This window comes from Vulpes lagopus, chromosome 8, assembly GCF_018345385.1.
Source record: "Vulpes lagopus strain Blue_001 chromosome 8, ASM1834538v1, whole genome shotgun sequence".
NCBI lineage: Eukaryota > Metazoa > Chordata > Mammalia > Carnivora > Canidae > Vulpes > Vulpes lagopus.
The window spans coordinates 31,241,268-31,263,195 of NC_054831.1; the positions used below are offsets into that span (position 1 = coordinate 31,241,268).

Genomic DNA, 21,928 nt, shown 5'->3' on the forward strand with positions numbered 1-21,928 from the left:
GGTTCAATACTTGCAAATCAATCAGCTTGATAAGCCACAATAATAAGAGAAAGGATACAAACCATCTGATCTGTTCAATAGATGCAGAAAAAGCATTTGACAATGCACAGCATCCATTCTTGATAAAAATCCTCAACAAAGTAGGGATACAGGGAATATACCTCAACATCATAAATGCTAGATACAAAAGGGGAAAACTGAGAGGTTTTTCTCTATGGTCAGGATAAGACAGAAATATCCACTCTCACCACAGTTACATAACAAAGTACTGGATGTCCTAGCCTCAGACAACAAAAAGAAATAAGTGGCATCTAAATCTGCAAGGAAGAAGTCAAATTTTCACTATTTGCAGATGAAATGATACTCTATGTAGAAAACCCAAAAGACTCCACCAAAAAATTGCTAGAACTGATACAGAAATTCAGTAAAGTCACAGGATCCAAAATCAAGGTACAGAAATCTGTTGCATTTCTACACACCAATAATGAAACAGCAGAAAGAGAAATCAAGAAATCAATCCCATTTACAATTGCACCCAAAACCATAAGATACCTAGGAATAAACCTAACCAAAGAGGTAAAGGATCTGTACTCTGAAAACTATAGAACCTTTAGGAAAGAAATTGAAAAGGACACAAAAAAATGACACAAAAAAATGGAAAAATGTTCCATGCTCATGGATTAGAAGAACAAATATTGTTAAAATGTCTATGCTACCCGGGCAATGTACATATTCAATCCGTATCAAAATACCACTGGCATTTTTCACAGAGCTGGAACAAATAATCCTAAAATTTGTATGGGACAAGAAAAGACCCTGAATAGCCAGAGGAATATTGAAAAAGAACACCAATGCCAGGGGCATCACAATGCCGGATTTCAAGCTGTATTATAAAGCTGTGATCATCAGAACAGTATGGTACTGGCACAAAAACAGACGCATAGATCAATGGAACAGAATAAAGAATCCAGAAATGGGCCCTCAATTCTATGGTCAACTAATATTTGACAAAGTAGGAAAGAATATCCACTGGAGAAAAAAAATAGTCTCTTCAACAAATGGTGTTCAGAAAATGGGACAGCTATATGCAGAAGAATGAATGGACCATTCTCTTACACTGTACAGAAAAATAAATTCAAAATTAAAGACCTTAATATGAGACAGGAAACCATCAAAATCCTAGAGAAGAACAAAGTAACCTTTTTTTTTTTATTAAAGATTTTATTTATATATTCAAGACAGACACAGAGAGAGAGGCAGAGACACAGGCAGAGGGAGAAGCAGGTTCCATGCAGGGAGCCTGACATGGGACTCGATCCTGGGTCTCCAGGATGACACCTTGGGTTGAAGGTGGCACCAAACCACTGGGCCACCAGGGCTGCCCCAAAGTAACCTTTTTGACATCAACCATAGCAACTTCCTATTAGACACATCTATGAAGGCAAGGGAAACAAAAGCAAAAATGAACTATTGGGACTTCATCAGGATAAAAAGCTTCTGCACAGCAAAGGAAACAATCAACAAAACTAAAAGGCTACAGAATAGGAGAAGATACTTGCAAATGACATATCTGATAAAGGGTTAATATGCAAAATCTATTTAAAAACTCATACAACTCAACACCCAAAAAGTAATCAATCCAGTTTAAAAAATGGGCAGAAGACATGAACAGACATTTCTCCAAAGAAGACATATAGATGGCCAACAGACACATGAAAAAAATGCTCAACATCACTGATCATTAGGGAAATACAAATCAAAATTATAATGAGATATCACCTTATACCTGTCAAAATGTCTAAAATTCACAAAGTCAGGAAACAACAGATATTGGCCAGGATGCAGAAAAAGGTGAAACCTCTCACATTGCTGATGAGAATGCCAACTGAGGCAGCCACTCTGGAAAATAATATGGAGGTTCCTCAGAAAGTTAAATATAGAACTACCTTTGATCCAGCAATTGGACTACTGGATATTTACCAAAAGGATACAAAAATACTAATTCAATGGGGCACATGCACCCCAATGTTTGTAGCAATATTATCAACAATAGCCAAATTATGGGAATAGCTCAAGTGTCCATCGACAGATGAATGGATAAAGAAGAAGTGGTGTGTGTGTGTATATATATATATATGTATATATACACACACACACAATGGAATATTACTCAGCCATCAGAAAGAATGAAATCCTGCCATTTGCAATGAGATGGTTGGAGCTAGAGAATATTGTGCTAAGTGAAATAGTCAGTCAGAGACAAATACTATATGATTTCATTCGTATGTGGAATTTAAGAAATGTAACTGATGAACATAGGGGGAAAAAGAGAGAGGCAAACCATAAACAGAATATATTAACTATAGAGAACAAACTGAAGGTTACTGAAAGGTAGGTGGATGGGGGGATGAGTTAAATGTGTGATGGGTACTAAGGAACACAATTGTGATGAGCACTGGGTATTGTATGTAAATGATGAACCTGAAACTAATATTATGTTATATGTGTTATATAATATTATATGTTATATATGTTATATAATATGTTATATAATATATATATAATAATATATGTATATGTTATATAAACTAATAGTATGTTAACTAACTGGAATTTAAATAAAACCTGAAACAAATAACAACAAACAATAACACAAAGGTTTGGAAAGGAGAAATGAAAGTGAACTATTACAAGAGTCTTATATGTGAAGTGGAGAGAATATGACTTGAAGTAGACCATGATAAATTAAAGGTGTATAATATAAATTCTAAAGAAGCCACTAAAATAACAAAAGTAATTTCTAGCTGATCAGCCAGCAAATGGAATTGTAAAATCACTCAATCCACAAGAAGTTAGAAAAAATTTTTAAAAAGGAATAAATGGACCAAAGAACACATAAAGCAAATAGAAATCAATAATGAGATTATATATTTTTAAAGATTTATTTATTTATTATAGAGCGAGGTCAGGCAGGGGTAGCAGGTGAGAGAGAGAGAGAGAGAATTTGAAGAAGACTTTGTGCTGAGCACAGAGCCTGACACAGGGCTCAATCCCAGGACCCTGAGATCATGACCGGAGCTAAAACCAAGAGTTAGACACAATAAACTGAGACATCCAGGTACCCCACAAGATATTTTAAAATCTAAGCACACTAATAATAAATTAAATGTAAGTTACATAAATATCCCATTTAAAAACAGAGATTATCAGGTTGGATAAAAAGGTAATAACAACTATATGCTTCCCAGGAGAAAGCTCTTCATATATAAAGACAGAAAACTAAAAAGAAGTATCAAATGATTATCTGAAAAAATATTTGAGAAAAATGTATCACCAATTCCTAATAAAAACTAAGCAACTAGAAATACAAAAATTTTCTCAACTTGATAGAGGACATCTATGAAAAACCCTATAGCTAACATCATACTTAATGAAAATTTTAATGTATCTTTCCATTTGACATTGTACTAGAGATTGTACTTAGTACAATTGGGCAAGAAAAGAAAATAGAAGTTATCCCAATTGGAAGGAAGAAGTAAAACTTTTTATTTCAGACAGTGTGATTATCCATGTAAAAATATGATAGTGTCTACATAATAGTTCCTAGAATCAGTAAATGAATTTAGAAAGTTTGCAGGATTGAAGGTAATATAGAAAAATCAACTCCATTCCTTTATTATAGCAACAATCAGAAGTTAACTTTTTAAAACTTCCATTTAAATTGCATACCTTAGTTGAAATACTTAAGGATACATCTGACAAGATATGTGAAACAACTATATACACTGAAAAGTACAAAATGTTGCTCAGAGAAATTTTAAAAGACCTAAATAAGTAGATAAATTGTGAATCAAACTATTCTCATTCCTATTCAACATTGTACTGGAGGTCTCAGTGCAACAATGTAAGAAAATAAAAAGTTTTAAAAAGAAAATCATCATTATTCACAGATAAAATCATTATATGCATAGAAAACCCGAAACATCTCAATATATTTAGAATTAATAGAGTAGTCAGTTTCCTAAATACAAAGTCAATAAATAAACTTTTTCTTTTTTTTAAATAAATAAACTTTCATTCAAATTATAGTTACTTAGCATACAGTGTAATATTAGTGTCAGGTATACAATATAGTCATTCAACACTTCCATACAATACCTGGTGCTCATCACAAGTGCATAAATTATATTTTTATAAATCAGTAAGAAACATTTAGAAAATGAATGCTCCCATTTATAATAGCATCAAAAATATCAAGCAACAAAATATGCTCAAACCTCCAAAGGGAAAACTCTAAAACATGATTGAATCATTAAAGAAAGCATAAATTAATGGAGTACCATATTCATGAATTAGAAGATTCAAATTATAAAAATGTCAGTTCCTACCAATTGATATATTGATTCAATGTGATCACAATCTAAATCTTAAGTTCATCCTTCAATTTATAAGAAAATAGAAAAGGCCAGATATAGCAAATACACTTTTGGAAATAAAAGGATAGATGGGCTTGCTGAATCAGATATCAAGAATTATTATAAAACCATAGTGATAGGGATCCCTGGGTGGCGCAGCGGTTTAGCGCCTGCCTTTGGCCTGGGGCGCGATCCTGGAGACCTGGGATCGAATCCCAAGTCGGGCTCCCGGTGCATGGAGCCTGCTTCTCTCTCTGCCTCTCTCTCTCTCTCTCTCTGTGACTATCATAAATAAATAAAAATTAAAAAAAAAAAAACTTAAAAAAAACCCATAGTGATAAAGATATGAATTAATAGTGCAGAGGAAAGTAAGTAGACCAATAGAACAGAACAGAGAGCCCAGAAACGGATTCATCCATCTATGGATACTCAAAATGTCTTAGAAGTAGTACTTGTGGACTGTGGAGAAGTACAATCTTTTAAATGGTGCTGGGACAATGGAGTATCTATAAAGACAAAAGAAAGAAAAAAAAGAGCAAAAGTGAGAGAGAAGCTTTAAAGGAAACAACACTAGATGCTCACTCCTTGTAAAGATCAGTTCCAGGTAAAATACTCATTTGAAAAGTAAAACTAAAGTTTTTCTTCTTAATTTTTTAAATTTAAATTTTAAGTTTCAGGTGTAGAATTTAGTGACTAATACTAAAGCTTTTAGAGGTGCCTGGGTGGCTCAGTCATTTGAGTATCTGGCTTTGGCTTAGGTCATGATCCCAGGGTCCTGGGATTGAGCCCTGCATCTAGCTCCCTGCTCAGAGGGGGACTGCTTCTCCCTCTCCCTCTGCCTGCTGTTCTCCCTGCTTGTGAGCTTTCTCTGTCAAATCAAATCTAAAAAACAAAACAAAACAAAACAAACCTCACAAAACTAAAGCTCTTAGAAGTGACTATCTTGTGGACTTCAGGGTATGGAAGAATTTCTTAAAACCATTAACTATAGGGGCAGCCCGGGTGGCTCAGTGGTTTAGTGCCGCCTTCAGCCCAGGGCGTGATCCTGGGGACTTGGGATCCTGGGGACTTGGGATCGAGTCCCATGTCAGGCTCCCTGCATGGAGCCTGCTTCTCTCTCTGCCTCTCTCTCTGTGTGTGTGTCTCTTACGAATAAATAAATAAAATCTTTAAGAAAAACATTAACTATAAAGAAAAGATAGATAAGTTCAGGTATATCAAAGTTAAGAGTTTTTATTTTTCAGAAGATACCATAATGGAAGTGGAAAGACAAGCCATAAAGATTTTTTTTTACTAGCATTTAGAATACATAAAGAGCTCCTTTATGGCCAATAAAGATAAGAAAAGATGGTCAATCTCATTGGTAAACAAGGAAATGTAAATTAACCACAATGCAAAGCCATTTACCCATAAGATTAGCAAAAATTAGGTAAATCCAATTCTTGGCAATCTTGTAGGGGAAAATCAGTTCTCTTACTTGTGACAGAAGTATAAACTGGTACAATCATTTTGGAAAACAATTTGACATTATCTTGTAGAATGTTGAATATCTTATGACAAGTATTCCAGTCCTAGGTATATAACCACAGAAATGTGTGCACATCTTCACTGGGATTTATGCACAAGAATGTTCATTGCAGGATTGTTCTTAGGAGCCCCAAACTGAAAGCAAACCAAATGTCCATCAACATTAAAATGGTTTAATTATACTATGTTCATATGAAGCAATATTACACAACATTAAAAAATGTGAATGAATCTTATGTCAAGAGTTCTGAATGAATTAGGCAAGGTTAAAAAGAATGTATCCGATAGAATTCCATATATTTAAAGTTTTAAACAGATTTAGGGATGCAATCATAAAGGGTAAAATCATTGAGAAAAATAAGGAAATAAATTATCTTAAAAGGGAGGAAATGTTGTAATTAGGGGATACAAGGGCCAATGGTGGAGTGGTAGCTCCTGGTTGCCTCAAATGTTCTAGGCAAGGAGTTCTAGGCAAGTGGCCTAGGAGGTGATGACAGATATTTCCTTTGCAACCATTAGATAAAATATACAGGTAAGTTTTGTACACTTTTTGCAAGAACTGCTTTTATAAAAAGAATTCTACTCAATTTTATATTATAGCATTACTAATTCACAGTAGGGGGTCATAATAAGACCTTTAGAAAATGTTTTGCACTCAACTATTTACCATAAACCTGATAGGGTAAACCAGTAAAGATTATCCTAGATAGTATACATAAATACATAGATTTCTAAAGAATTCAAGAGTACTTGAAATAAATATTCTATTGTTTAAATGAGTGTTAACAAAAGTCAGTACCTATCCACATTAGTGTAGTTTTATACACTTAAATGCTTCTTATCCCTTCCAGGATATAGTCCTTGACAGACACATCTCTATGGGGCTGCTAGAGTCCTGTAGAGAAGTTTGGTTTGCAGAATGGTAAGGATACTTGATGGGCTTCCTGCAAGCAATGCAACGTCCTAAGCCCTACTCTGAAAAGTACTTTTGACTCCTTTTTATACTGGTTTAAAAATACCTTACTTCACAGAATTTTTATAATCCCATTTCATTCAAATCCCACATACTCCCTGCCTATAGACCTAACTATTGTTGAACCAACCCATTTCCCTTGAAAAACAATAAAGCCATACTCTTGTGTCAGAAAGACAAGAGGAGTAAACCTCCAATTCAGAACTATCTGGCATCAGGAGTCTTATCTCACTATTCTCTTGTAGTCTCTTGGCATCTTCTGACAGGCAGCACCTCACCTCCAAGGTCATTAAGAACTTTCCTCGATGGATCTGGGTACTTCTGAAACCCTGGCTTCAAATGTAATTCATAGGCCCTTAAAAGGCTGCCTTAGACTTTAATTCTACATGATCTTTAGCTTCATTCCCCACAAACAACTCCTACTTTAGTCTGTGTCTCAAAGAGGGAGGGAGAATCTGATTGGCTTTGAATCTAGAAATATAAATAAGATATCGAGTATTATCCTGTGGCCTTAGGTAAAACATCCATCCCTGTCCAATCGACTATGATGAGGAAATGCTATATCAATATAACATGGCCATTCATAATGTGTAGAAGCAATGGGCAGAGGCAGTTGGAGTACAGGGTGGGGGGATGGGGGTAAGCAAGGAACAGATAAAATATATTTTGAGTATAAGCAGGTTTTCAAGAAAGACAGTAAGTTAACTTTTTGGCTTATTGAATTTGAGAGGAGCCAGGTGAAATTGTCCTGTTGGTAGTTAGATGTATAGGAGTCTGCTTTGAATGTGAGCCAAGGTCTTGGATTTGTTCAAAGGATTACAAGGACAGTCACATGTGAGTGTATGATCACATATACTGACACTAGAGAAACAAATTACAGAATTAAGAACATCTTACTCTAATCAACAATATTAATCATGTTCAGGCAACAAGATTTGGGTATACATACTTACGCTTGTGATTATAATGTACCAAAATGCAAAATAAGTGGTTGTATATGCTAATTAAATTTTCTTGCTGGACAAATAGTGAGAAACTCTGAATCCCAGGCTTGTTTCAGCCACTTGATTAACTCAGTTGACCTGTTAACCATCTGCCAATTGAGATGCTCCCTGGTGGTCTAGTGGTTAGGATTCAGACGTCTCAACTGCCAAGTTAGTTCCAGGATGATTTTATCAAAAGAGAAAATATCTGTGGGAATGTTTGATAAACTGTAGCTCAGTGAAAATGTTAGCAAATTTATCTCTCTTTTAAAAATTTATTTAAATGCACTAAAGACCTTTGCTTTTTTTCCTCATTTGAACGTTTGTTTCTAGATAAAAGACTGAGATTCTGAGGAATTAGAGAAACATTACCTTTAGCCAGGAGCAATGAGGAATGCTATCTTTCTTAAAAACATTATCCTGGGGCACCTAGGTGGCTCAATCACTTAAGTGTCTTGACTCTTGATTTTGGCTCAGGTCATGATCTTCGGGTCCTGGGGTCAAGCCCCACAGGGGTCTCTGTGCTCAGGAGGGGAGTCTGCTCAAGGATTCTCTCCCTTCCCTTCTGCCCCTCCCCGCCAAATAAATAAGTAAATCTTTGAAAAATAAAATTAAAATATTCTCTTAAAAATTGGCATCACATATTAAGGCAGACACATTAACTGCTCTTCTGAGTGGTGAGTTATTAAAAATATATAATTCTATCTCCAGAGGGAAAAATTGTAGATTATATTTACCTGGTAAAAATAAGTTTAATACAAAATACAGTTTCTTAAAATTTATCTGATACTCTATATCAAGATTTTGAAATGTATGTTTAATGGCTTTAAAACAGTTATAATTATTTAACTATACTTAAATCATGGTCCCCAATAATTAGAAAGGAAATCAGGCATAATGGAGTTGTTATTTATGATAATTAAAGTAATTTTATAAATTATTCAAAAGAAATAATTTTAGAGAATTAACAATAAAATGTTGGTTCTGTGTGTTGAATCATGATTCTAGGCAAGATTACAGAATATCTTAGCTTTCAATGTAAATTTGCTTTTGCACTTAGTTCCTTTGTTGTGGAAATTCTAAACCTTGAATATGTCCAGGGATAGAGTAAGCAACACAGTCTTTCATTTATCAAAGCTTCACCATTAGCACTGGAACTTTTTTTTCTCATTTGAAAGGAAAGCAGGACTCTCATGTGTATAGTTTATTTCACTTAGGAGGCAGATCATCTTACACTTCCCAAAAGGCTTTAAACATTCAAATTTCACAGCCATTACCAATCTTACTTTAAGGTAAATAATTTAACTTTCTTACTAATGTGGATTATCTGAGATCTGTGGCTCCAGATAATATGGTTATAACCAATTTCAAATGATTTAGATGTGCAGAACTGCAAGAAATTAAGAAATGTGACCTGTAAATATAAAACCACCTATTATGTCCAGCAGAAGAGCACTGAGACAGATAGCCTGTTCCCTAAGGTTACATATAGACTTCAAAGATATTAATTCTCTTATTTGCTGCTTTAGCAATCTGTACTATCCACAATGGTTTTACATAGAATGGTAGTTTTATCTATTTGTGAAGTGGCAAAGTATTCCAGGAGGATAAGTTTCTACTCTTTTCATTGTTACCACGTCTTTAAAGTGAAATCAGAAATAGATTAATAGGGATTGATGGAACAGAATAGAGAACCCAGAAATGGACCCTCAATTTTATGGTCAACTAATCTTCAACAAAGCAGAAAAGAATATCCAATGGAAAACAGTCTCTTCAACAAATGGTGTTGGTAAAATTGGAGAGCCACATGCAGAAGAATGAAACTGGTGCACTTTCTTACACCACACACACAAAAAGACTCAAAACGGACGAAAGACCTAAATGTAAGACAAGAATCCATCAAAATCCTAAAGGAGAACACAGGCAGCAACCTCTTTGACCTTGGCCACAGCAACTTCTTGCAAGACACATCTCCAAAGGCAAGAGAAACAAAACCAAAATTGAACTATTGGGACTTAATCAGGATAAAAAGCTTTTTTACAGCAAAGAAAACAGTCAACAAAACCAAAAGACAACTGATAGAATGGGAGAAGATATTTGCAAATGACATATGTGATTAACAGCTAGTATCCAAAATCCATAAGGAACTTATCAAACTCAACATTCAAACAACAAACAATCCAGTCAAGAAATGGTCAGAAGGCATGAACAGACATTTCTCCAAAGAAGACATACAAATGGCCAACAGACACATGAAAAAGTGCTTCACATCACTTGGCATCAGAGAAATACAAATCAAAACCACAATGAAATACCACCTCACCCCAGTCAGAATGGCTAAAATTGACAGGTCAGGAAACAACAGGTGTTGGTGAAGATGTGGAGAAAAGGGAGCCCTCACACTGTTGGTAGGAATGCAAGCTGGTGCAGCCGTTCTGGAAAACAGTACAGAGGTTCCTCAACAGGTTAAAAATAGAGCTACCCTACAATGCAGCAGTTGCACTACTAGGTATTTAACCAAAGGATACAAACATAGTGATTTGAAGGGGCACCTGCACCCTAGTGTTCATAGCAGCAATGTCTACAATAGCCAAAGTGTGAGACGAGCCCAGATAGCCATCAATAAATGAATGGATAAAGAAGTTTTTTTTGTTTTGTTTTTTTTTTACTAAGTAAAGTTAGTTTATTTTACCTGCAGCTCTTCCAATATAAACTGAACGTAAATGCTGATACTGAGAAATATTAGGAAGAATTAAGGGTAGATGGACATCAAGATGTCAAAACATCATGCCTTCTAATCCATCCTCCATGAACTTCTTATAAAGTGCCATAAATTTGGCCACAAATGCTTCCAAATGATAAATGGCTTTGCTACCCAGCTGTAGACGATGTTCATAGTAAGCTGCCATCTGGGCCACTTCCCCTTTCAGCTGTCCATCACAATTATGCAAAAGTTCTGAAAGAAGGCCCTTCATTATTATTTCAGGAGGAATACAATGAGTTAGAAGCTCATAAAGTCTTCCACGAACTTCAAGGAGCCTTTGTGGAGTCTGCTGACTGACAATAGCATTGGCAGTCTCCCTCAGATACACCTCCCAATCTGTTTCAGGGATTTCTTGATCAGCAGTAAAAGGATATTGTTGTACTCTGCAGGCTTCACACATAAGTAGGGCTTTTCGGAGATTCCTGCAGGACTTCTCTGCAAGTCTATGAGCCAGTTGTGAAGGAAGATTCAGACCTTCCTTCTTGCACACAGTAGATAATACATGACAAATATCCTCGATGCTGGGAGCAGGCACACGAACTGCCAGGCACCTACTACGAATAGGTGGTATTACTTTAGATGTAGAATTGCAACACAAGATCAATCTGCAAGTGGACATATACTTTTCTCTCAGTATATATATATATATACTGTCAAAAGAATGAAAGCTTGCCATTTACAATGAGATGGATGGAATTAGAGGGTATTATGCTAAGGAAATAAGTCAGAGAAAGAAAATTATCATATGATCTCACTCATATGTGGAATTTAAGAAACAAAACAGAGGATCATAAGGGAAAAGAGGAAAAAATAAAACCAGATGAAATCAGAGAGGGAGACAAACCATAAGATGCTCTTAACCATAGGAAACAAACAGGGTTGCTGGAGGGGAGGAGGTAGGGAAATGGAGTAACTGGGTGGTGGGCATTAAGGAGGGCATGTGATTTAATGAGCACTGGGTGTTATATAAGACTGGTGAATCACTGACTTCTACCTCTGAAACTAATAATACACTATATGTTAATTAATTGAATTTCAATAAAAAACTTTTAAAAAGTAATCTTAAAAATAGGTTAAAACAGAAAATAATAAATAAAATCAATGAAATCGAAAGCTGTTGTTTTGTTGTTTTGAGAAGATCAATGCAATTGAGAAACCTCTACCTAGGCAGAAAAAAAAAAGAAATATTAATGTTAAAGATGCTACTGTTGAGAATTCAGAAGGAAATGAGGAGCATTACAGAGAAATTCTAAATTGCCTTAGAAGTCTAAATCACTATGAACAAAAGAAATGTGGACATTAAGAATGTTGCTGGCGTAAGTTCAGAACAACGATGAAAAACATTATTGGAAACTGGATGAAGAGAGGTCCTTATAATGTAGTGGTGGAATTGAGTACAATTGTGCCTTACAGTGATGTGAAAAGCAGAACCCATAAGTAATGGACTTGGATATTTAGCTGAGGAGATTTCCAAGCCAAGTGTTGATGGTGTTTTCTGGTTTCTTCTTTCTGTTTATAGTAAAATGTCAGAAGAATGAGACAGAATTAGGTAAGAATCATAAAGCAAAAAGGAAATAGGACTTGGTTTAGGAAGTTCTTGTCCTATCTAGATGGCAAAGGATGGTAAAATCCAGAGATGGCTGCTGAAAGCATTGGCATAGAAAACAAAATTTTGGAAGTTTGGCTTTACAATCCTTTGCTGAGACCCTAGAATTATTAAGGATCAGAACACGAGAGATTAAGGATGTACCTCACAGGTTTTCTCAGTGAACCAGAGCACCTCTAGGAAGATTAAGAGCATTGTCTCTTAGCCATTTTAATAGAAACCAAGTATAGTGACTATCTACATGAGATATGCAAAGCAGAGACCCTTGTGCAGGCCCGAAAGAGAAAACCGAGTGAGAGGCAGCCTGGAGAACATGTTCCTGCAGTGCCCGAAGCCCACCCTGCAGCAGATCAGCCACATTGCCCAAAAACTGGGCCTTGAGAAGGATGTGGTCCGAGTGTGGTTCTGCACTCGTCGGCAGAAGGGCAAACGATCAAGCAGTGACTATCGCAAGGAGAGGATTTTGAGGCTGCTGGGTCCCCTTTCTCAGAGGCACCAATATCCTTTCCTCTGGTGCCGGGACCCCATTTTGGTACCCCAGGCTATGGGGGCCCTCACTTCACTACACTCTACTCCCCAGTCCCTCTCCCTGAGGCTTTTCCTCAGTGTCTGTCACCACTCTGGGTGCTCCCATGCATTCAAATTGAGGTGCTGGCCCTTCCCAGGAATGGGGGCCAGAGGAAGAGGGAGTGCTAGGGAAGAAGAACCTGGGATTCCTACCAGGGCTTTCGGATTAAGTTCTTCATTCACTAAGAAAGGATCTGGGGACACAAAGGGTGTGGAGGCAGGGAGTTTGGGTGAGGGGGACTGGTTGCAGGAAAGGTGAAGTTCAAGGATGCTCTTGTTTTTAATTCCAACATCACTCATCACTTTCTTAAATAAAGAAGCCTGGGACACACACACACACACACACACACACACACACACACACAAAGACTTGAGCTGAGATCAAGAGTTGGATGCCTAAGTGAGTGAGCCACACAGGTATCTCTGAATTTAATTTTTTAAAGTAAGCCATTTGAAAGAATAATGTCAAGTAAATAGAGGTATAAATGATATAAGTTAACAATTATTAGATTGGCATAAAGATGACTGCAGTTTGGCACATGCTGCTTGGTTATCTGTTTTCATTTTGGGGTACATTCAGGTGTTGAGTTTCCATTTAGTGGTGGCCACTTCAATCTTCTTTTTCCATGCCCCCTTATGATTCCAAAACAGGGCTAATTCCCTTATCTCTGTAAATGCCTCAACACTATGCATATTGCAAAACTTTGCACTTCCTATATTGCATAAAAATTATCGATTTGACATTCCTTCCCTAACGACCTTGTGAGGTTCTTAGGGGAGTGACTGTGTCATACTCATCTTTGCATTTCTAATGTCTGGCTCCATGCTTGGCTTACAGTAGGTATTCAGTACATGTTTGCTGAATGGATTAATAAATCTTTTATAGCCTGTGGAAACTCTAGAAAATAAATTTTATCTTCAGTATAAAGTTTGTATCTAGTATTAATTAGACAAAAGCAATTAAAATTATAAACCACCTCTAGTGTGCCAATAGCTTATTGAGCTTCATCAGATAACTTTTACATTTGGCACAGAAAAGTTCTTACCTGAAAATGGAAACTTAAAACTTTAGTTGAGAAAAGCATTCTTGATTAAGAGCACTTGATTAAAAAGAGCTCATTAACGAAAAACAATACTATTTTTATAATGACTAAGCTCCTTTTATCTTACCCTGATTTGGTTTCACGCTTCAACAAATAGCACCTTTTGGCAGTCATGGCTTCTTGCATTGCCAAATGCAGTATTTGTGGCTGGTTGTGCCCTTCCTTGACGTCACTCTGGAAGAGGTCATCAGCTAATTAGCTGCATAAGCTGGTCACCATGATTGCTTCCAAACTCCAAATGGTGTAGTCTGATGGAATCACAATGACTTTTAAAAAAAGAGTTGATTTTTTTTTCTTGATAGCACAAAAATGCTTCTTAGAATATTGAAACTTAGGACAATTATAATGGAATGTATCTGATTAAAGGTGACCTATAGATACTCAGGAGAGCAGAAAAATTTGCTTAGATAGGATGAATACTCAGCTTTTTCTCCAAATCAGACATGGAAAAAATATCTGTTTTTCAGATTTTAGCCTCTCCCTCTTTAATTCCCATCCCCTAACAACATAGTTGACCCTTAAACAACGTAAGGGTTAAGGACACCAATTCCTGCATGGTCAAAAATCTGTGTATAACTTTTCACTACCCAAAAACTTAACTACTAATAGCCTACTGTTGACTGGGAGCCTTACCAATAACATAAGCAGTCGATTAACACATATTTTGTATGTTGTATATATTATATACTATATTCGTATAATAAAGTAAGCTAGAGAAAAAAGAACGTTATTACAAAAATCACGTGTAGCAAATACACTTATGGTACTCTATTGTATTTATTTTTAAAAATCCATATTTTAAAAAAATCCATATTTAAGTGGACTCAAACAGTTCAAACCTGTGTTAAGGGCCAACTGTGTATCTGTTGTTCTTCCATATACTACCCACTGCTTTTTCTCACAGACTTCATATGTCTTCTGGGCTTCTGTACTCCCATCTCTTTACCATTTTACTCTGAAGAGTCAGCATGTTCACTCTGCTCCTTGCTTGCTCGAGCCCCTACCTCCACCTTTAGGAGATTTGCATTTCCTGTTTACTACTTGTGGAGACCATGCCTTTGTTTTCCAAGGAAATACTTAGTCAGTTTGAAATCTGTCATTCATATTTATGTAAATCTCTGAATCATCAAACTTTTAATCTTCTCAGATTGAAATTGCTCAAAGAAGCAATTCTGGAGGCACCTGGGTGGCTCAGTCGGTTAAATCTCTGACTCTTGATTTCAGTTCAGATCATGATCTCAGGATTGTGAGATCTAGCCCCTCATGGGGGGCCCAGTGGAGAGACTGCTTGAGATTCTCTGTCCTCTCCCTCAGCCCCTCCCCACCCTCTGTGTCTTAAAGAATAAAAAAACAGTTCTGTATGGATTTTATGCTCTATTACAGACTAGACGGGGAAGCATCATAGAAGAAGGGAGATTAGTTCTGAAGGGGTCCCTGAATAAGAGCATAAGTATTTTAGATCTTATTTCCTTGCACTGAATTTATAATATAGAGCTTTTAATTTTAAAAATTAAAAAAAAATTTTTTTAAGGATTTATCTATTTGAAAAAGAGAGTGAGTGCATGAGCGGGGGGGAGGGGCACAGGGAGAGGTAAAAGCAGACTCCCTGCTGAGCAGAGAGCCCCACAGAAGACTGTATCCCAGGATCATGAGATCATGACCTGAGCCAAAGGCAGATGCTTAACCAATTGAGCCACTCAGGTACCCTGAAGATTTAAAATTTTAAAAAGGTCAACTAATCCATGATTTTAGACAAAGGCTGTTACGAAATACAATATAGTCTTTAAGGAATAAAACACAGAATAAAGACTTGAATAATGGACACAAACTTCATAACAGAATTCTCATATTTATTTGAAATATGTACTCACCTAATCAAAATGTCACAAGGAATAACTCACTACAGTTGAGCTCCATATTTGAAAAAGGGACTATATTGGGATCCCTGGGTGGTGCAGCGGTTTAGCGACTGCCTTTGGCCCAGGGCACGATCTTGGAGACCCGGGATCGAATTCCACGTCGGGCTCCCTGCATCATGGAGCCTGCTTCTCCCTCTGCCTGTGTCTCTGTCTCTGTCTCTCTCTCTCTCTCTCTCTGTGACTATCATGAATAAATAAATAAAATCTTAAAAAAAAAAAAAAAGGGACTATATTAAGTTCCCTCTGGTTTCCCTTGGGTGTCCAGCCTGGTCCTTCAGAAATTTGTTGAAATGGGTTTTACTAATATTCTTGAGGCAGTTAATATAATTAAGAGGCCTCTTCAGCTCAAAGACTTTTGCACAAAATAGTAATATACTCTGGGGAAGTAACTCAGACTTGATGAAATTTGCTCCTCAAAGAAGTGATTTCTACCAACTAGCTTGGTGACATGGTTCAAGTTACCTCTCAGTTTTCACATCTGTAAAATAGGACTGCCTTGAAGTGTTGTTGAAGTTAAATGAAATAAACATGCAAAATGCTTCGTTGAGGTTAAATGAGATAACATATAAAATGTGTCCAGCCCAGAATGAGCACCCAATATATATATTTCCTTTTATCTTCTTTCATATTGTATCTTGAATAGTCCCAATGCACATGTGACATGGTTGCAGACACATCAACAAAATAGAACAAGTGAAAGATATTACCTAATTCAGGCACTCTAAATAAAGCTACTTACTGTACTAAAAGTACCCTACAACCCCTTTTTGTTGAGATTTATGCTCATATCATTAACTATACCTTATTAGTGAAAGACCTTTGGAAAAATTTATGCTCCCATCTTAGTATTTGAAATAGATACATTTCTCACAAGCAACTAGTTTGTGTTTTTCATGACCTATGAATTGTGAAATTGGTCATATTTCTCTCTGTGAGCTAGTAGAAAGCTTAGAATCAAATTTGTTGCTTTAAGTTTAGCATATAGTATAAGTATATAGAAATTAATGGTATATATTCTTGCATTAACATCATTCCTATCATATCTCTATCAGTTTTTTCTCTTGCAACATATTTTCACCTACATTTAATTAATGTGACCTTGGTATATTATATATTTCTTCATAAGCTGTCTTAAATCCTGGAAAGAGAATAGGAGACACAGAAAAAATATATATATATACATATATATATTTATAGATATATCTCCAAAACGTTATCAGTTGCTACAAATAGCTTCATTCTCCTCTAGTTTGGGCACATCCTTGTCCCAATAGTCTACAGCCTATTTAAGTTGCACTATTAATAGCACACATTATATAAAATAATGTAGGGAAGGGAGAAAGAAACTTTCAACAAATGAAAAATATAAACATATATTCATTTAGTAAAAAAAAGAATATAAGTAGTATTCACTGTATGTATTGTACAGAAAAGCTATCAAGGAAGCTAAATTTTAATCAATATAGAATCTTTGTATTTTGTGAAAATTTACACACATAAAAATAGACTTCAAAAGTGTTCATTTCCTGATTAATATTTGAGTAATAACTCAAACATGGTTATAACTTATCAACAGAAACAGAATTCTGAGCTGCAGTTTGCTCTTGATAGAATGTTATGTTTTATTGAGATTTATGAATTCATTATTCTTGCAGATGATTTAATTATATAGTATTGCCTGTTTCACATACAAGATTTCAATAAGCAAAACTTCCACCATCACATGGGTTCAAAGTGAAACATAAAAGCTGTGGTTAGGGATCCCTGGGTGGCGCAGCAGTTTGGCGCCTGCCTTTGGCCCAGGGCGCGATCCTGGAGACCCGGGATCGAATCCCACATCAGGCTCCCAGTGCATGGAGCCTGCTTCTCCCTCTGCCTATGTCTCTGCCTCTCTCTCTCTCTCTGTATGACTATCATAAATAAATAATAAAAAAAATTAAAAAAAAAAAAGCTGTGGTTAAATTACATAAATAATAACTTCTTGAAGTACAAAAGCCACATATATGATACCTATCTCCAGAGTGTCTGCCTACTTGGAATAAAATAGTCAACATTCCTTTCTAAATGTGCAAAGTAAAATTTCTTTAAAATTTTCTCCAGAATTGAATAGCACAGGGTTCTGCCTTTGTTTTAAAATACTGGATTGCCAGACACATTTCTATGTCTTCTTCTAGAGAAGTATTACCACACATTAAATTTACTTCTGTGAATAAAACAGTGCACTGGAACCCTTAAAGAGGAAAGGTGGAGTGAACCATGAGATACACAATCTGAACACCCTCCTAAAACAGAGGAGAATGAGGGCCAATAAGATGAGATTAATTTCCCAAGGCCACACTGTAGCATCAGTATCATTACTTACAGATTTTATGAGAGAGATTCCTGTTGAAATCTTGGTCAGAGATGATAATGGTTTGAGGACTGTGTGAGGCATAATCTCTATGAAAAATTTTATCCTATTATAAGCCCTCTAGCCCCCGTTTCTGACATCCTCACTCCATGGAAAATATGGTGGACCTCGGATTCAAATGTTATGGACCTACAACGAGAATAACATTAGTAGTATCTTATTTTTCAGAATGCTATCAAATATTTCGTTTAGAATCACTGAAGTTTTTTTTTTTTTTTTAAGAAATTTTATTTATTCATGCATGAGAGACATAGAGAGAGAGGCAGAGACACAAGAGGGCTCCACACAGGATGCCCCCGACATGGGACTCAATCCCAGGTCTCCAAGATCCCACCCCGGGCTGAAGTTGGCGCTAAACCACTGAGCCACCGGGGCTGCCTGAATCACTGAAGTTTTTGAGTTGAATGGTGACTTAGACAGCTAGTCTAGGGGTTCTCAATCTTGGCTACATAGTGGAATCACCTGAGGAACCTAGAAATCACTGATGCTGCCTCTGTCCTTACAGATTCTGGTCTGATCGGTCCCATGTGTGGTCTGAGCATTAGGATTTTAAAAAATATCCCAGAGGATCCCAATGTACCAGGAGGGCAAAAACTTCTGATGTAGTCTGACTACTCTCCAGTTCTCCTCCGAGCTCATTTTGTACAAAGAGTCGGAGACTTGCTCATCACCAGCTGGTTATGATGGTTAGTTTACAACTTCAGTTTAGCCCTGTGTTCCTGACTAAGAAGCACATACATGAGAGAAGGTGAGATTTCTACCAACAGCACTTCTCGAGGCTGCCAGGACACTGGGAAACATCTTGTCTTTGGGGATCCTGAAATGACACACAAGACAAGCCTCCATTATTGGATCAAAACATCTCTATGAGTTTGGCATGAATTACCTTCATTTTATAGAAGATGTGATTGGTGCTCAGATAAATGTTCATAAACTCACATAGTTATATTAGGTTCTATGAGAGCTTTTTTTTAAAAAATTTTGTATTCATTTATGATAGTCACACAGAGAGAGAGAAAGAGAGGCAGAGACACAGGCAGAGGGAGAAGCAGGCTCCATGCCGGGAGCCGGACGCAGGACTCAATCCCGGGTCTCCAGGATCACGCCCTGGGCCAAAGGCAGGCACTAAACCGCTGCGCCACCCAGGGATCCCTCTATGAGGGCTTTTGAATAAAATTCTATTATAATTACCTCTAAAGTACATTCATATTATTTTGTTTTATTATTGGATATCATATCCTTGTCTCAGTACTTAAAATTTATTGATTCCCAGCCTCACTCATGAATTAAATGAAAAAGATTCTTAAAATAAAAAGATAAATGTATTATCATATGAAGGGATAAACACTTTTACCCTCATGATCGTGTATGGTTAACAAGGTTGTGTTTTTTTTAAGTCAATAATTTATTTGTATGACATCCATATAAGAGAATTTTTCTTAAAGTAAAATCTTATAGGAAATATAAAATCTAGTGGGAAATATTGGATTAACATGAGTAAAATGCACAAGATCATGTGTAAAAGGATCATACGCAAATAACTGCATTTGTAAATCCTGTTCTGAGAGTGGGAGGTAATTATGGTTTCACTGAGAAGGCTTGTCTGAGTCAGCATTGACCTATCAGCCCATTGGCATTTGGAATCCTGTTGGCAGAATGCCTCTCACCACTGGATCTGTGGCCAGGGCCCCTCACTGAAGCAGGGTACAAAGGAACAATGCCGTTGGTTGATTGGAGGCAGTGAGTACATAAAAAAGCACCACCCTTGACTGTGTAACTCATAGTGACTCACATTCTGACCTTGGAGGACACAGTCACATATTTCACACTGTTGCTTTGAACATCTTTTAAAATCATAAACCTAATGATTATTGAAAATGTGCCACTTGGGGCAGGCAACCACTTTCTCAGCTTTCCAGTCTCCTTCCAACTGCTGGTCAAATCCCAAAGCTAGTAGGCTTGTTCCTCTTTCAGCCTCTTCAGAAGCCCCTGGCTGGTGGACAGTCCTTGTGCCTGCTGTGTTGGGTGACTGCAGTGGGTCACAGTCTTGGAGATTTGGCAAACTATCCATAAAACCTGCTACCCTCATCCATTGTCCTTCTATAATAAAGGTGAGAGTAAAGGGGCATAAGAATTGTCTCCTTCACTGATATGATTGGCTTCCAGAATATAACAAAATGTATTTATACGTAGATATATAGATCTGTAGATAGCTATACAATAGTAAATTCTCTCTCAATCTGTGTGTATATCCCTCTCTCTCTCAGCAAAGAAAAAAGATTGAAAGTAAATATGCTAAATTGGTAAGCACTTTTTTGTCTTTGGGCAGCAAATGATTTTTTCCCACTTCTTTGTTACTCTGCTTTCTAAATGTCCTGTGATAATTTTATTTATATTTACAAAAATAAAATATAAAATATTTTCCTGTTAAGTATAAACCATCTTCTCCCTTTGGTCTGTGGCAAAAAAAATCTAGTTAGCTCAAGCACTAATTTACCTTAAAACCAAGAAAATGGGTTACTTAAAACCCTATTTCTTCACAGATAAAATGAAGAAATGAGTTAGCTAAGAAAGCATATTTTGAGAAAACTGAAAAGGGTAGTAAAATATTTCTGGTTATAAAGAGACAACAACCAGACAGGGATCCTGGTGATGATGGAAATGTTCTGTCTTGACTATATCAATGTCAATTTCCCAGTTGAGATATTGAACTATAGTTTTGCTATAGATTGTATCATTGGGAAAAATTGAGTAAAGGATATATAGCATCTATACATATTAACATTCTACAACTGCATGTGAATCTACAGTTATCTCAAAACAAAAAGTTTAATTTTTAAAAGTCACTAAAAGGCATTGCTCTGCTATTTCTTAGATGCATTAAAAGCAGAGAGGCCTTCATCATTTTACCCATCTCAGAGTCATTCTGGAGTAAATATTTAATATTCTCTCCTCATGATTTTCATGATAAAATTTTTTTTGTTTGTCTTTTAATACTTTAGGACACAGAAATACATTTTCAAAATAATTTCCAGTGAATGACTAGAAAAGTATTTTGTCAAATGAGAACATGTGTTGTTGAGAGCCAGTTCTCCATGGGTGTTTTGCATTTCTGCATGTCTTGTTAACAAGACACTGACTGCTCTTGTTCTGGAGGATCTCTTCAAGGAAGTTTGTTTAGTAAATAACCTTGGAAGATTGTCTCCTTTCAGAGCAAAGGACAAGACTATTTATTGCCTGTTTAAAAATATGTAGGTTCCTTAAGCTCAGAGTTCCTTCCAGTATACAACCCACTGTGTGAGCAGGTGTCATCTGGACCCCTTGGTGTCTGTCACTCTGTTGGACTTGGGGCTCAGGGAACTACTGCAAAAAATACTGATAACTCCGGCTGCTTCTGTTGTTCTGAGTTATAAGTTGTCCTTTGCCTCTGACTCAAGAGTTTTGTGTCTTCATCCAGAATCCATGAAATTGTACCAGTTTAACTTGTTAGATTGCAAGTAGGGTAAAATCTCAGACCCTTAAGAGTTCTTAACAGTTTTGGTGATGAGGATGGGATACTGAGAGAAGTAGCTTTCTGGATGCAGGCCTTGAAAGCTAGTTAATGAGATCTGAAGAAAACCTATGGGAATTGGCAGGAAGCAGGCTGATGCAATTTTAAGCA

General features: G+C 36.5%; 1 protein-coding gene and 1 pseudogene across 1 annotated transcript; one reads left to right on the forward strand and one right to left on the reverse strand.

Annotated features, from left to right (window-relative positions):
• Nucleotides 1-10,567: 10,567 nt before the first annotated feature.
• On the reverse strand, nucleotides 10,568-11,284 carry LOC121497606 (replication factor C subunit 3-like). The gene has a single exon (XM_041767353.1). The coding sequence runs from the start codon at nucleotides 11,279-11,281 to the stop codon at nucleotides 10,676-10,678; it is 606 nt and encodes a 201-aa protein (XP_041623287.1). The 5' UTR covers nucleotides 11,282-11,284; the 3' UTR covers nucleotides 10,568-10,675.
• Nucleotides 11,285-11,995: 711 nt separating this feature from the next.
• LOC121497681 lies at nucleotides 11,996-12,915 on the forward strand (annotated as a pseudogene).
• Nucleotides 12,916-21,928: the final 9,013 nt, after the last annotated feature.

Bases quoted from the DNA above. Each gene is read 5' to 3' on its own strand.
- LOC121497606 (XM_041767353.1), bottom strand. From the start codon at position 11,281: ATGTCCACTTGCAGATTGATCTTGTGTTGCAATTCTACATCTAAAGTA.